Here is a 19,093-nt window from a genome sequence, read left to right as displayed (position 1 = left end):
TGGACTTATAAAATCAGCTTTGGTGTTTATTTGTAGCATAAACGGTCCAGCAACATAAATACAGCAACACCGTGCAGTGAGAATAAACAAAACAAAAAGTCCTGCCCGTCTGGGCGCTTACTATACAGCAGGTTACCTCTCTGGCCCTTCACTTGGCAGGTAATATTGCAGGGTGTGCATAAGCCCCAGCTCCCAGCGAACACACCATGCAGGCTGTTCCCTCCTGTCTGAGAGCAAACACTGGAGCCTCTGCAGGGCTTTTCTCTGTCAGGCTGATTAGGGCCAGAGACACCTGACCCCAAAACCTGACCTGGATCGGGGGGAGGGAATGGCAAATCCCACTACCAAAACCTACCCGCCATTCCATGTAAGTCCAGGCCCGGCAATAATAAATAATAGCTCAGCAGCATAACACTGCTGAGCACAGATGCCTCCTGGACTTACCATCTGACGCTATGTATTACCTGGGTGAGATGTACATCCCCTCGAGCACTTTTCCCGTGACATGTCCACAGTACATAGGTTATTGTAGAGTGTGTATATAGTAATATGGATTATAGAATAGTGTATAGATTGTATATAGTAATATAGGTTATTGTATAGTGTATATATAGTAATATAGAATAGTGTATAGTGTGTATATAGTAATATAGGTTATTGTATAGTGTGTGTATATAGTAATACACACTCAGCGGCCACTTTATTAGGTACACCATGCTAGTAACGGGTCGGACCCCCTTTTGCCCTCAGAACGGCCCCAATTCTTGGTGGCATAGATACAACAAGGTGCTGGAAGCTTCCTCAGAGACTTTGGTCCATAGTGACATGATGACATCACACAGTTGCCGCAGATTTGTCGGCTGCACATCCATGATGCCAATCTCCCGTTCCACCACATCCCAAAGATGCTCTATTGGATTGAGATCTGGTGACTGTGGAGGCCATTGGAGTACAGTGACCTCATTGTCATGTTCAAGAAACCAGTCTGAGATGATTCTAGCTTTATGACATGGCGCATTATCCTGCTGAAAGTCGCCATCAGATGTTGGGTCCATTGTGGTCATAAAGGGATGGACATGGTCAGCAACAATACTCAGGTAGGCTGTGGCGTTGTAACCATGCTCAATTGGTACCAAGGGGCCCAAAGAGTGCCAAGAAAATATTCCCCACACCATGACACCACCACCACCAGCCTGAACCGTTGATACAAGGCAGGATGGATCCATGCTTTCATGTTGTTGGCGCCAAATTCTGACCCTACCATCCGAATGTCGCAGCAGAAATCGAGACTCATCAGACCAGGCAACGTTTTTCCAATCTTCTACTGTCCAATTTCGATGAGCTTGTGCAAATTGTAGCCTCAGTTTCCTGTTCTTAGCTGAGCGGAGTGGCCCCCGGTGTGGTCTTCTGCTGCTGTAGCCCATCTGCCTCAGAGTTGGCCGTACTGTGCGATCAGAGATGCTCTTCTGCCTACCTTGGCTGTAACGGTTGGCTATTTGAGTCACTGTTGCCTTTCTATCAGCTGGAACCAGTCTGCCCATTCTCCTCTGACCTCTGGCATCAACAAGGCATTTCCGCCCACAGAACGGCCGCTCACTGGATGGTTTTTCTTTTTCGGACCATTCTCTGTAAACCCTAGAGATGGTTGTGCGGGAAAATCCCAGTAGATCAGCAGTTTCTGAAATACTTAGACCAGCCCTTCTGGCACCAACAACCATGCCACGTTCAAAGGCCTCAAATCACCTTTCTTCCCCATACTGATGCTCGGTTTGAACTGCAGGAGATTGTCTTGACCATGTCTACATGCCTAAATGCACTGAGTTGCCGCCATGTGATTGGCTGATTAGAAATTAAGTGGTAACGTGCAGTTGGACAGGTGTACCTAATAAAGTGGCCGGTGAGTGTAGATTAGTGTATAGATTGTGTATAGTAATATAGGTTATTGTATAGTGTATAGATTGTATATAGTAATATAGAATAGTGTATAGTGTGTATATAGTAATATAGAGTATTGTATAGTGTGTATATAGTAATATAGAATAGTGTATAGTGTGTATATAGTAATATAGGTTATTGTATAGTGTGTATATAGTAATATAGGTTATTGTATAGATTGTATATAGTAATATAGATTAGTGTATAGATTGTATATAGTAATATAGGTTATTGTATAGTGTGTAGTGATGAGCGAGTACTAAAATGCTCGGGTGCTCGTTACTCGAGACAAATATTTCACGATACTCGGGTGCTTGTTTCGAGTAACGAACCCCATTGAAGTAAATGGGAAACTCAAGCATTTTTGCAGGGAACCCAAGTTCGGTAGGGGGAAGGTCGTGTGAAAACCTGTCAACCTCAGAAAATGATAGAAACACCAAGGAAATGCACAGGAAACAGCAGGGGCAGCATGTATGGAGGCCTCTGAGGCCGCCTAATGGAGCCATTACACCAAATTCTGGGCAACAGCCTGGTGGTCAACCTGAAGACAATACTGCTGACCCAGACCAAGATGGGCGAGGCACATGCGACCACGGGCCTGAAGGTCAAAGGCCTTGGAGAGTGTTCCCCTACCAGTGCCTGACAAGCTGGCTGCTCCCCTCCTCCCCCCTTAATACCTTGTCTTTTTAAGTTACTAGACTGACCTTGGCGGGGGCATGACGCCCCCTGACTACTTTAGCAGTTGGGGTCATTTTCCCTCTATCATGTCACTCACCACCTCTCCCCACCGCTGATTTGTGTTTGAATTTGAGTGGCCCAGTGGTTAGCACTGTAATCTTGCAGCGCCGGGGTCCTGGGTTCAAATCCCACCAAGGACAACATCTGCATGAAGTTTGTATGTTCTCTCCACATTCACATTCAGTGTTCACGCTGCTGCGGTTTCAATAGCAGTGTACCCTGAGGCCCCATAAGTTGCAAGAAGCAGTGAATGTCTGCAGTGTGCTTAAAAAATTGAAAATTTTAAAGAAAAAAAAAAAAGGACCATAAAGTGGCCTTTACTGGCCTTGAGATGAGGCAGGCGTGGAACCTCCGAAAAATTAGGCCTGACACAGCATGGCAGTGAGGACACAGAGAACCATTAAAAGTGAGGTAGCAGGTTAGCCTCCCAAAAATTATGCCAGACACAGCATGGCAGTGAGGACAGAGTGACCAAGGAAGAAGCAGTAGCAGGTTAGCTTACCAACAATTATGCCAGATAGTGATGCCACCAGCTGCACTGAAGACCCGCTCTGACAACACACTAGTAGCAGGGCAGCCCAGCACCTCCAAGTCAAACTCAAACTCAAATCAGCGGTGGGGAGAAGTGGTGAGTCACATCCAAGCTCACTGCTAATTGTCCCGTGTAAGAGGGTGGTATATACTATATAGCTGCAGTTACCCACAGATTGTATACGTTGGTATGGTCAGCAAGGTACTCCCTCACCATCTTCCTGAAGGCTTCCCCCCTACTCTGTCTAGACTGGAGACGGGTGACAGTCTTGCTGGGGTGCCATGAAACTCCCCCGCTCTTTAGACCACAGAACTACGTCCTCTGGCGCTAGTGGTGTCAGGTGGGAAGTACATTTTCAGCTTCCGCACCAGGGCCTGTTGATATTGATTCACTCTCATACTGCGTTCCTCGGCAGGAATGAGAGTGGAAAAGTTCTGCTTGTACCGAGGGTCCAGGAGGGTGAACACATTTTTAACCCGAGGGTCACGGGAAAGACAGCCTGACATAAAGTCAGCCATGTGTGCCAGGATCCCAACACGCAAGAACTCCCTCTCCTCACTAGCCTAAATTTCCTCCTCCTCCACCAATTCCTCCTCTTCAGGCCATACACGCTCAACAACTAAGGATTGAGCATGGGTACCCTCTTCAGGGCGGCAGCAGTCTGCTCCTCTTCCTCCCCTTCTTTACCAGTCTCTTGAGAGGAAGGCAAAGTGTCAGACTTCAGGCTGAGCAGGGAGGTTAAAGCATACACAGCAGCGGGATGGTGAGGCTGAAGATGGGACCCAGTACCTGACAGATAGCAGACATCCACGTCCACTCCACATTGTAGATTTGAGGTAGATGACTGACCTGATTACCGCTTCTTACTGAGGTTGACATCTGGCATTCCACAATGGCTCTGCGTTGCTGGTAAACCCTGGCCACCATCTGGAAGGTGGAATTTCACCACGTGGTCACGTGAATCACCCCAAAATTTAGCCTGACAGCATGGCAGTGAGAACAGAGGGAACCATTAAAACACAGGTAGCATATGAACCACCGAAAAACTTAGCCTGACACTATGGAGATACAATAGACAGCCCTGCAAAATAGTCGAATTTGAATTCGACTATTAGTCGAATTGAAGTTGATTTGAAAATTGAAATTGAAGATGAAAAAAAGGCCATAAAGTGGCCTGTAACGAGCAGCTGACTACTGTCCTTAAAACAGCGAAAAAATGAAAGGACGGCAGAGGACACCCGCAAGTTGACATCCACACATAGTATGGTTTAAAATAAATTTGAGTTTCAATTTGACTTTAGCAGTTGGGGTAACTTTCCCTGCATCATGTGACTCACCACTTCTCCCCCCACCGCTGATTTGAGTTTGAATTTGACTGTAGCAGTTGGGGTAACTTTCCCTGGTTGACCAAGTCAGCCAAATTGGGGTAGGTTTTAAGGAACACTAGGTTGAAGACGTGGGCCAGGCATGGTACATGTGTGAGGCTGCCGAGTTGCAGAGCCGCCGCCAAAAAAGGTGACCCACTACACGGGGTGACACACTACACGGGGTGATACAATACACGGGGTGACACACTACACGGGGTGACACACTACACGGGGTGACACACTACACGGGGTGATACACTACACGGGGTGATACAATACACGGGGTGATACACTACACGGGGTGATACACTACACGGGGTGATACACTACACTGGGTGATACAATACACGGGGTGATACAATACACGGGGTGATACAATACACGGGGTGATACACTACACGGGGTGATACACTACACGGGGTGATACAATACACGGGGTGATACACTACACTGGGTGATACAATACATGGGGTGATACAATACACGGGGTGATACACTACACGGGGTGATACACTACACGGGGTGATACAATACACGGGGTGATACAATACACGGGGTGATACAATACACGGGGTGATACAATACACGGGGTGATACACTACACGGGGTGATACACTACACGGGGTGACACAATACACGGGGTGACACAATACACGGAGTGACACAATACACGGGGTGATACAATACACGGGGTGATACAATACACGGGGTGATACACTACACGGGGTGATACACTACACGGGGTGACACACTACACGGGGTGATACAATACACGGGGTGATACAATACACGGGGTGATACACTACACGGGGTGATACACTACACGGGGTGATACAATACACGGGGTGATACACTACACGGGGTGATACAATACACAGGGTGATACACTACACGGGGTGATACAATACACGGGGTGATACACTACACGGGGTGATACACTACACGGGGTGATACACTACACGGGGTGATACAATACATGGGGTGATACAATACACGGGGTGATACAATACACGGGGTAATTAGCAGTGGCTGTCTATAGAGTCTGTGTGTAAGTGGTGGTATATGGTTTATGCCACCTGTTACACAGGACAATAAGCAATGAAGTTCTATGCAGGTGTACTACAAATCACAGCAATACAGTGTACTACAGCGGCAGCACCAGCCACAAAATAACATAATAGTACTGAGCACTTCTTAGGGGTCTGTATGCAACACCTAATGCCCCCTTTCTGCCAGCAGCCGATCGCGGTAGCAGCACTACAACTCCCAGCCAGCAGCCTGTAGTAATAGTATTAATAAAAGCTTTTAGCCCTGAAAAGGTCTGTGTGTTTGTATTGCTGGTATATACCCGGCCTACTGGAAGGCTATATCCTACACTGACACTCTCCCTGACCAGCAGCAGCTCTCTCCCTGATCTCTCACAGCATGCGTCTGAAGCCAGCACTGCCCCCGCCCAGTTTTATATGGCAGGGTCATCTGGCCAACCAATCGCTGCTATCGACATGGATGGGTCCCACGTCATCGCAGGATGTACCAAAGAGTCTCCTGCATGTTTATTGGCTGAGAAATAGCGCCCAAACTTACAGGAAACGGAGGATGAGACTTCCTCGAGTATCGTGAGATGTTCCTCCGAGTAACGAGAACCATGGAGTACCCTAATACTCTTAAGGAGTACCCTAATACTCCATCCAGTACCAAGCACGGACCAGCATGCTCGCTCATACTCATACATCACTAATAGTGATATATAGTAATATAGAGTATTGTATAGTATATAAAGTATATATAGTAATATAGAGTATTGTATAGTATATAAAGTATATATAGTAATATAGATCATTGTATAGTATATAAAGTATATATAGTAATATAGATCATTGTATAGTATATAAAGTATATATAGTAATATAGATCATTGTATAGTATATAAAGTATATATAGTAATATAGATCATTGTATAGTATATAAAGTATATATAGTAATATAGATCATTGTATAGTATATAAAGTATATATAGTAATATACAGTATTGTATAGTATATAAAGTATATATAGTAATATAGAGTATTGTATAGTATATAAAGTATATATAGTAATATACAGTATTGTATAGTATATAAAGTATATATAGTAATATAGATCATTGTATAGTATATAAAGTATATATAGTAATATAGATCATTGTATAGTATATAAAGTATATATAGTAATATAGATCATTGTATAGTATATAAAGTATATATAGTAATATAGAGTATTGTATAGTATATAAAGTATATATAGTAATATAGATCATTGTATAGTATATAAAGTATATATAGTAATATAGATCATTGTATAGTATATAAAGTATATATAGTAATATAGAGTATTGTATAGTATATAAAGTATATATAGTAATATAGATCATTGTATAGTATATAAAGTATATATAGTAATATAGATCATTGTATAGTATATAAAGTATATATAGTAATATAGAGTATTGTATAGTATATAAAGTATATATAGTAATATACAGTATTGTATAGTATATAAAGTATATATAGTAATATAGATCATTGTATAGTATATAAAGTATATATAGTAATAGAGTATTGTATAGTATATAAAGTATATATAGTAATATAGATCATTGTATAGTATATAAAGTATATATAGTAATATAGAGTATTGTATAGTATATAAAGTATATATAGTAATATAGATCATTGTATAGTATATAAAGTATATATAGTAATATAGAGTATTGTATAGTATATAAAGTATATATAGTAATATAGATCATTGTATAGTATATAAAGTATATATAGTAATATAGAGTATTGTATAGTATATAAAGTATATATAGTAATATAGAGTATTGTATAGTATATAAAGTATATATAGTAATATAGATCATTGTATCTATATCATAAAAATCAAAGTCTGTCTGTCCTTCTGTCTGTCTGTCTGTCCTCTATAGACTTCCAAACGCCTGAACCGTTTGACCCCAAATTTGGCCCACAGATACATTGGGTGCCCGGGAAGGTTATAGCGAAGGTCCCGTCCCCGCCAGATGTACAGGAGGGGAGGGGGAGGGGAAAGAGAGGCGCCCCATAGAGATGAATGGGAAAATCTCCTCACTGCACACACAGGTGATATAATTAGCTGCAGCAGACACGGCAGTTGGAGCCTTAGCAACCAATAGGATTACTGCTTTCATTTTCACAGGGAGCAATGGTTGCTAGGGAAGCTGCCTCACAACATCCACAGTAATAACTGGTAGATCCCCTACTCCATCTATACAGTACATGTATACAGGACCCCCTACTCCATCTATACAGTACATGTATACAGGACCCCCTACTCCATCTATACAGTACATATATATACAGGGCCCCCTACTCCATCTATACAGTACATGTATACAGGAGCCCCTACTCCATCTATACAGTACATGTATATACAGGACCCCCTACTCCATCTATACAGTACATATATATACAGGACCCCCTACTCCATCTATACAGTACATGTATACAGGGCCCCCTACTCCATCTATACAGTACATGTATACAGGACCCCCTACTCCATCTATACAGTACATGTATATACAGGACCCCCTACTCCATCTATACAGTACATGTATATACAGGACCCCCTACTCCATCTATACAGAACATGTATATACAGGGCCCCCTACTCCATCTATACAGTACAGGTATACAGGACCCCCTACTCCATCTATACAGTACAGGTATACAGGACCCCCTACTCCATCTATACAGTACATGTATATACAGGACCCCCTACTCCATCTATACAGTACATGTATATACAGGACCCCCTACTCCATCTATACAGTACAGGTATACAGGACCCCCTACTCCATCTATACAGTACAGGTATACAGGACCCCCTACTCCATCTATACAGTACATGTATATACAGGACCCCCTACTCCATCTATACAGTACATGTATATACAGGACCCCCTACTCCATCTATACAGTACATGTATATACAGGACCCCCTACTCCATCTATACAGTACATGTATATACAGGACCCCCTACTCCATCTATACAGTACATGTATACAGGACCCCCTACTCCATCTATACAGTACAGGTATACAGGACCCCCTACTCCATCTATACAGTACATGTATACAGGACCCCCTACTCCATCTATACAGTACATGTATATACAGGACCCCCTACTCCATCTATACAGTACATGTATATACAGGACCCCCTACTCCATCTATACAGTACATGTATATACAGGAGCCCCTACTCCATCTATACAGTACATGTATACAGGACCCCCTACTCCATCTATACAGTACATGTATATACAGGACCCCCTACTCCATCTATACAGTACATGTATATACAGGACCCCCTACTCCATCTATACAGTACATGTATATACAGGACCCCCTACTCCATCTATACAGTACATGTATATACAGGGCCCCCTACTCCATCTATACAGTACATGTATATACAGGACACCCTTCTCCATCTATACAGTACATGTATATACAGGACCCCCTACTCCATCCATACAGTACATGTATACAGGACCCTTTACTCCATCTATACAGTACATGTATATACAGGGCCCCCTACTCCATCTATACAGTACATGTATACAGGACCCCCTACTCCATCTATACAGTACATGTATACAGGACCCCCTACTCCATCTATACAGTACAGGTATACAGGACCCCCTACTCCATCTATACAGTACATGTATACAGGACCCCCTACTCCATCTATACAGTACATGTATATACAGGGCCCCCTACTCCATCTATACAGTACATGTATATACAGGACCCCCTACTCCAGCTATACAGTACATGTATATACAGGACCCCCTACTCCATCTATACAGTACATGTATATACAGGACCCCCTACTCCATCTATACAGTACATGTATATACAGAACCCCCTACTTTATCTATACAGTACATGTATATACAGGACCCCCTACTCCATCTATACAGTACATGTATATACAGGACCCCCTACTCCATCTATACAGTACATGTATATACAGGACCCCCTACTCCATCTATACAGTACATGTATATACAGGACCCCCTACTCCATCTATACAGTACATGTATACAGGACCCCCTACTCCATCTATACAGTACATGTATACAGGACCCCCTACTCCATCTATACAGTACAGGTATACAGGACCCCCTACTCCATCTATACAGTACATGTATACAGGACCCCCTACTCCATCTATACAGTACATGTATATACAGGGCCCCCTACTCCATCTATACAGTACATGTATATACAGGACCCCCTACTCCAGCTATACAGTACATGTATATACAGGACCCCCTACTCCATCTATACAGTACATGTATATACAGGACCCCCTACTCCATCTATACAGTACATGTATATACAGGACCCCCTACTCCATCTATACAGTACATGTATATACAGGACCCCCTACTCCATCTATACAGTACATGTATACAGGACCCCCTACTCCATCTATACAGTACATGTATATACAGGACCCCCTACTCCATCTATACAGTACATGTATATACAGGACCCCCTACTCCATCTATACAGTACATGTATATACAGGACCCCCTACTCCATCTATACAGTACATGTATATACAGGACCTCCTACTCCATCTGTACAGTACATGTATATACAGGACCTCCTACTCCATCTATACAGTACATGTATACAGGACCCCCTACTCCATCTATACAGTACATGTATACAGGGCCCCCTACTCCATCTATACAGTACATGTATATACAGGGCCCCCTACTGCATCTATACAGTACATGTGTATACAGGAGCCCCTACTCCATCTATACAGTACATGTATATACAGCGCACAACAGGTATACCAAACTGTGACTGGGTAACACCGCCACACCAGACCTGACCAATACCGCCATACTGTGACTGGATAACACTGTCATACCAGACCTGACCAATACCGCCATACTGTGACTGGATAACACTGTCATATAAGACCTGACCAATACCGCCATACTTTGAATGGATAACACCGCCACACCAGACCTGACCAATACCACCATACTGTGAATGGATAACACCGCCACACCAGACCTGACCAATACCACCATACTGTGACTGTATAACACCGCTATACCAGACCTGACCAATACCACCATACCGTGACTGGATAACACCGCAACACCAGACCTGACCAATACCGCCATACTGTGACTGGATAACACTGTCATACCAGACCTGACCAATACCGCCATACTGTGACTGGATAACACCCCCATACCAGACATGACCAATACCGACACACTGTGACTGAATAACACTGCCATACGGGTAAATACAACCCAAATGTACACTGCAGGTATACAGGACCTCCCTCAACTATTCACTATAGGTATACAGCCCCCCCAACTATGCACTACAGATATGCGAGACCCCTAAAAACTATACATTGTAGGTATACAGAACCCCTCCAACTATGCACTACAGGTATACACTAATTCCACTGATTAACTCAGATGAAACAATACCTTTAGCTTGGCCTCCTGGGCACCTTAGAGCAAATCTAATTAACATACTGACACTTTATACCCGGGCAGCGCCGGCTACATTTTCTAGTATAGTATATAAAGTATATATAGTAATATAGAGTATTGTATAGTATATAAAGTATATATAGTAATATAGATCATTGTATAGTATATAAAGTATATATAGTAATATAGAGTATTGTATAGTATATAAAGTATATATAGTAATATAGATCATTGTATAGTATATAAAGTATATATAGTAATATAGAGTATTGTATAGTATATAAAGTATATATAGTAATATAGAGTATTGTATAGTATATAAAGTATATATAGTAATATAGAGTATTGTATAGTATATAAAGTATATATAGTAATATAGAGTATTGTATAGTATATAAAGTATATATAGTAATATAGAGTATTGTATAGTATATAAAGTATATATAGTAATATAGAGTATTGTATAGTATATAAAGTATATATAGTAATATAGAGTATTGTATAGTATATAAAGTATATATAGTAATATAGATCATTGTATAGTATATAAAGTATATATAGTAATATAGATCATTGTATAGTATATAAAGTATATATAGTAATATAGAGTATTGTATAGTATATAAAGTATATATAGTAATATAGAGTATTGTATAGTATATAAAGTATATATAGTAATATAGAGTATTGTATAGTATATAAAGTATATATAGTAATATAGAGTATTGTATAGTATATAAAGTATATATAGTAATATAGATCATTGTATAGTATATAAAGTATATATAGTAATATAGAGTATTGTATAGTATATAAAGTATATATAGTAATATACAGTATTGTATAGTATATAAAGTATATATAGTAATATAGAGTATTGTATAGTATATAAAGTATATATAGTAATATAGATCATTGTATAGTATATAAAGTATATATAGTAATATAGATCATTGTATAGTATATAAAGTATATATAGTAATATAGAGTATTGTATAGTATATAAAGTATATATAGTAATATAGATCATTGTATAGTATATAAAGTATATATAGTAATATAGATCATTGTATAGTATATAAAGTATATATAGTAATATAGAGTATTGTATAGTATATAAAGTATATATAGTAATATAGAGTATTGTATAGTATATAAAGTATATATAGTAATATAGATCATTGTATTATTGAGATTGGGAAGCTCTCCGGATTAGTATTGTGGGTGGGAGGCCTGAAAGGTTATATGTATCATGGAGGGAAACTAAGCAGCTGTTCTGACTAGTCACCTAGCAAAGTACTGGTGAGGTACTTACTGGATAACACCGCCATACTATGACTGGATAACACTGCCACACCAGACCTGACCAATACCGCCACACTATGACTGGATAACACCGCCACACCAGACCTGACCAATACCGCCATACTGTGACTGGATAACACCGCCATACCAGACCTGATCAATACCACCATACTGTGACTGGATAACACCGCCACACCAGACCTGACCAATACCGCCCAATGACTGGATAACACCGCCACACCAGACCTGACCAATACTACCATACTATGACTGGATAACACCGCCACACCAGACCTGACCAATACCGCCACACTATGACTGGATAACACCGCCACACCAGACCTGACCAATACTACCATACTATGACTGGATAACACTGTCATACCAGACCTAACCAATACCGCCATACTGTGACTGTATAACACCGCCACACCAGACCTGACCAATACCTCTATACTGTGACTGGATAACACCGCTATACCAGACCTGACCAATACCGCCATACTATGACTGGATAACACCGCCACACCAGACCTGACCAATACCGCCACACTATGACTGGATAACACCGCCACACCAGACCTGACCAATACCGCCATACTGTGACTGGATAACACCGTCATACCAGACCTGACCAATACCACCATACTGTGACTGTATAACACCGCCACACCAGACCTGACCAATACCGCCATACTGTCACTGGATAACACTGCTACACCAGACCTGACCAATACTGCCATACTGTGACTGTATAACACCGCCACACCAGACCTGACCAATACCGCCATACTGTGACTGGATAACGCTGCCACACCAGACCTGACCAATACCTCCATACTATGACTGGATAACACCGCCACACCAGACCTGACCAATACCGCCATACTGTGACTGGATAACACTGCTACACCAGACCTGACCAATACTGCCATACTGTGACTGTATAACACCGCCACACCAGACCTGACCAATACCGCCATACTGTGACTGGATAACACCACCATACCAGACCTGACCAATACCATCATACTGTGACTGGATAACACCGCTATACCAGACCTGACCAATACCGCCATACTGTGACTGTATAACACTGCCATACCAAACCTGACCAATACCTCCATACTGTGACTGGATAACACCGCCACACCAGACCTGACCAATACCGCCATACTGTGACTGGATAACACTGCCATACCAGACCTGACCAATACCGCCATACTGTGACTGGATAACACTGTCATACCAGACCTGACCAATACCACCATACTGTGACTGTATAACACCGCCACACCAGACCTGACCAATACCGCCATACTGTGACTGGATAACACTGCTACACCAGACCTGACCAATACCGCCATACTGTGACTGGATAACACCGCTATACCAGACCTGACCAATACCGCCATACTGTGACTGTATAACACTGCCATACCAAACCTGACCAATACCACCATAATGTGACTGGATAACACTGTCATACCAGACAGACCTGACCAATACTACCATACTGTGACTGTATAACACTGCCATACCAGACCTGACCAATACCGCCATACTGTGACTGGATAACGCTGCCACACCAGACCTGACCAATACCGCCATACTGTGACTGGATAATACCTCAATACCAGACCTGAACAATACCGCCATACTGTGACTGGATAACACCGCTACACCAGACCTGACCAATACCGCCATACTGTGACTGTATAACACCGCCACACCAGACCTGACCAATACCGCCATACTGTGACTGTATAACACCGCCACACCAGACCTGACCAATACCGCCATACTGTGACTGGAGAATACCGCCATACCAGACCTGACCAATACCGCCATACTGTGACTGGATAACACTGCCACACCAGACCTGACCAATACCGCCATACTGTGACTGGAGAACACCGCCATACCAGACCTGAACAATACCGCCATATTGTGACTGGATAACACCGCCATACCAGATCTGACCAATACCGCCATACTGTGACTGGAGAACACTGCCATACCAGACCTGACCAATAACGCCATACTGTGACTGGATAACACCGCCATACCAGACCTGACCAATACCGCCATACTGTGACTGGATGACTGTATACTCCATATACTGTATACATCCCCCATTACACAGTCTATGGATGGTGTCTCTGCTGTATACTCCATATACTGTATATAGTGTGCCTATATCTATATAGTATAGTATAATTGATGTCCACCATTACCCAGTATACGGGTGATGTCTCTGCTGGGGTGTATGTAGTGTCCCGGTACGGGTGTTCCATTAAGCTTCATAGCACCTGGGTAAGGTACCTCTGTCAGGTATTGCACGAAAGGGGATAGAGGTGCTTACTGGTGTTTCCCCACTAGGTGTCACTCTCTGCTGTATTACTCTCTTGTATTAGCATAGCTGAGGAAGGTGCTGGGTTCTCCTGTGTTTCTTATCTTATTCCATCACAGTTCCATTACACTTCTTCTCTCTCCTACCCACACTCAGTCCCACCAATCAGGTTAATCCTTAGTGTCCCCTATATAAGGGAGGTTAGTTCCTGGTGGGTGAGTGACACAATCAGATAGAGAGTCTACAGCAGCATGTTCCAGCCAGGAGCCTAGTGTGTCTGTGAAGGAGACTGGGACTGTATCTACGTCTGAGAGAGATCTACACCAGTAAAGTCTCCGGAGGGGTGACCGTCCTCTGAGGTAATCCTTGTCCACGCCAGGGACCAGTCTCCACTATTCTCAGGACAGTTACCAAAGCAAAGAACTGACCCCCAGCAAGGCAAATAGCGCAAAGCTGAAGTATCTTACTGACTGTGCACGGCTCTTCTGGGAAACCTCGGGAAGTACCGGCGTGGGGCTCCTACTACCTCCCAGGGCGGTCACCGAGAGGCAGAATGTGAGGACCAGTATTCTCCACACTACTATCCCGGCAGAGTACACAAGTACCTGGACGAGGCCCCAGGACGGTCCCTACACCTCCTCTAAGTTACTTCTCTTATTCTTCATCACTGCCACCGGCTCCTGAAGTCGTGGATTACACTGAAGTAAAGAGGCTATCCTGGTTATGTGTCACCACGCCTGCACCTCACACATGGGCTATCCCCTCACAGGTGCAGTGTCCGTGTGTCCGGGGGAGGGGGGGCTTCTCACACCACTCCTGCCCAGTGTACCCCAGCCCACCTAGCTGCACCTCACACATGGGCTATCCCCTCCCAGGTGCAGCGTCCGTGTGTCCGGGGAGGGGGGGGTAGGCTTCTCACACCGCTCCTGCCCAGTGTACCCCAGCCCACCTAGCTGCCCCTCACACATAGGCTATCCCCTCACAGGTGCAGCGTCCGTGTGTCTCGGGGGTAGGCTTCTCACACCACTCCTACCCATTATACCCCAGCCCACCTAGCTGCACCTCACACATAGGCTATCCCCTCACAGGTGCAGCATTCATGTGTCAGGGGGGGGGGGTTGTAGGCTTCTCACACCACTCCTGCCCAGTGTACCCCAGCCCACCTAGCTGCACCTCACACATGGGCTATCCCCTCCCAGGTGCAGCGTCCGTGTGTCCGGGGGAGGGGGGGCTTCTCACACCACTCCTGCCCAGTGTACCCCAGCCCACCTAGCTGCACCTCACACATAGGCTATCCCCTCACAGGTGCAGCGTCCGTGTGTCTCGGGGGTAGGCTTCTCACACCACTCCTACCCATTATACCCCAGCCCACCTAGCTGCACCTCACACATAGGCTATCCCCTCACAGGTGCAGCGTCCGTGTGTCCGGGGGTAGGCTTCTCACACCACTCCTACCCATTATACCCCAGCCCACCTAGCTGCACCTCACACATGGGCTATCCCCTCCCAGGTGCAGCGTCCGTGTGTCAGGGGAAGGGGGAGCTTCTCACACCGCTCCTGCCCAGTGTACCCCAGCCCACCTAGCTGCCCCTCACACATGGGCTATCCCCTCACAGGTGCAGCATTCATGTGTCAGGGGGGGGGGGGTTGTAGGCTTCTCACACCACTCCTGCCCAGTGTACCCCAGCCCACCTAGCTGCACCTCACACATGGGCTATCCCCTCACAGGTGCAGCATCCGTGTGTCCGGGGGGGCAGGCTTCTCACTCCCCCACATGCCTCCGGGGGGGGGGGGGGGTAGGCTTCTCACACCACTCCTGCCCAGTGTACCCCAGCCCACCTAGCGGCACCTGACAGCCCCCCGGCATATACTCCATGTACTGTATATAGCTAGTCTATAGTATACAGACTCATTGTGATCTCTCGATAGGTTCCCGACCAGCGGAGTCCAGGAATACGCGAGCTGTGATGGTGGTTTCCGGTTCCGGCAGTAGGACGGCTTGGAGCGCCATGCGTGGAACAAGCAGCGGGAACTCTCTGTCCGTTACCATTAACCCCCCGGTGAGCGCAGTCATCGGCCGCTATCGGATGAGTCTACAGATCAGCAGCGGGGGGCGCTCCTCATCCGCTAACCTGGGAAGCTTCATCCTGCTGTTTAACCCCTGGGCATCAGGTAGGTACCAGGAAGGAGGAGAAGTGTGTAAGGGTAGCCTCACACTCACGTATCACAGCGCATGCTATGCTGCACATCCTGCACAACGACCCTCTATGGAATCAGTATATATATGTGCGATGCCCTAGGGGCCACTCCGCAATACAGATGTTGGATGGTTGCAGGAATCGGGGCAGCTGTAGGGTATAGCGTTGTCACGGTGTAAGCACGAGGGTGATACAGCTGGAAACCGGGCTCCTGACCATGCGGGAATACTGGGCGTGCGATTCTTCGTTGTCCTTAGTCAGGGCACCAATTATCACACCAATGCCAAGGGGCAGAAACAACGGTAGTTGTATATTTATTGTAACGGTGGTAACTAATAGCAACAGTCTCTCCGGATGCAACCGGGAATAAGGCAGAGTAATGGGTGATGCTGCAATAGGCTGTGAGAGTAGCGTGCTGGATGATGGGAGTAGTAGTGATACTGAGGATGAGATGCTGGGTGGAATGAGACTTGAATGAAATACTTGCTGTTGATGATTTGAGGAGATGATGATGAGAGGAACTGAAGAATGACTGAAGAATCGACACCCAGATGAGAATCTTGAGACTTGAGACAGGAACACGGCCAGTGGACTGGAGCAGCAGAGCACACAGAGGCCTCTCTCTTAGCAGGGAGAGAGAGGACAAACACAACTTGTCTCCTGAAGGTGGAGGACAAGACTCGACTCACGACCTACCCCCTATGTGGCAGGGAATAGACTGAGGTAGCACAGGAAGTCACATGGTAACCCCAGCCAAAAGCTCGATGACCATTGGTGTTACCATGGAAGCAGGGCACAGTCACGTGACATCCAGCCATTGCATCATCACACCATTAGGCATATACAGAGGAATATACATGAGGAGTACCATCCTTGAACACTAGGAGGCGACATAATACCATTAGACACTGATACCTGAATATACATGCAATAAATGACTGAAATGGCAGACCTAAATACTGAGAAGGGGGACACAATACACGCAGTTTGCAGTGGACCATAGCTTTCCAGACAGAACTAGTTATAATAAAAGTAGGAGCATAAGAAGGGCTGTTCTGGGACACTGTATATATATATATATATATATATATATATATGTGTGTGTGTGTGATGTGAGATAACCAGAATATACACACTTATTCTGTGAGACACTGAAGGGGTTAAGATGTAAGGCGGCTAGCCTCAGGAGAAGCTGTAAGGCTGAGCATATCCTCCAACAAACGGACGTTATTTGTAAAATAACAGCTGTTATGAAATGCGTCCATGTTTTTTACGTAGTGTGAACCCGGCCTATAGATGTATATAGTAGTCACACTGCAATCCCGCACTCTACTGAGCATATCCTCCCACAGTATATAGCGGCTACACTGAGCATATCCCCCACAGTATACAGATGTATATAGCGGTCACAGTACTGAGCATATCCTCCCACAGTATATAGCGGCTACACTGAGCATATCCCCCACAGTATACAGATGTATATAGCGGTCACAGTACTGAGCATATCCTCCCACAGTATATAGCGGCTACACTGAGCATATCCCCCACAGTATACAGATGTATATAGCGGTCACAGTACTGAGCATATCCTCCCACAGTATATAGCGGCTACACTGAGCATATCCCCCACAGTATACAGATGTATATAGCGGTCACAGTACTGAGCACATCCTACCACAGTATTAGGCTATGTTCACACTAGGTAAGTGCCGCTGAAACAAAGGCCGCGATTCCTGCAGCACTTATGTAGTGCTGCAGGCTGAGAGAATCCCGGATGGAGAGTATACACATAGTACATATATACATACACATAGTATACACATAGTACATATATACATAAACATAGTATACACATAGTACATATATACATACACATAGTATACACATAGTACATATATACATACATAGTATACACATAGTACATATATACATACACATAGTATACACATAGTACATATATACATACACATAATACATATATACATACACATAGTACATATATACATACACATAGTACATATATACATACACATAGTATACACATAGTACATATATACATACACATCATATACACATAGTACATATATACATACACATAGTACATAT

The 19,093-nt window shown here is 44.1% G+C and overlaps 1 protein-coding gene across 1 annotated transcript in view; it reads left to right on the top strand.

The window, feature by feature from the left end:
• Positions 1-19,093, top strand: part of LOC138771704 (protein-glutamine gamma-glutamyltransferase E-like) — a 157,938-nt gene that overhangs the window by 15,529 nt on the left and 123,316 nt on the right. The window contains exon 3 of the mRNA XM_069951613.1: positions 16,719-16,961. Within this exon, the coding sequence (XP_069807714.1) occupies positions 16,719-16,961 (243 nt within the window). The remainder of the gene's footprint in view (positions 1-16,718; positions 16,962-19,093) is intronic.

This window comes from Dendropsophus ebraccatus, chromosome 14 (assembly GCF_027789765.1).
Source record: "Dendropsophus ebraccatus isolate aDenEbr1 chromosome 14, aDenEbr1.pat, whole genome shotgun sequence".
Classification (NCBI taxonomy): domain Eukaryota; kingdom Metazoa; phylum Chordata; class Amphibia; order Anura; family Hylidae; genus Dendropsophus; species Dendropsophus ebraccatus.
Note: the sequence above shows the minus strand (reverse complement) of the source record. Positions and strands in the feature narration are given on the sequence as shown.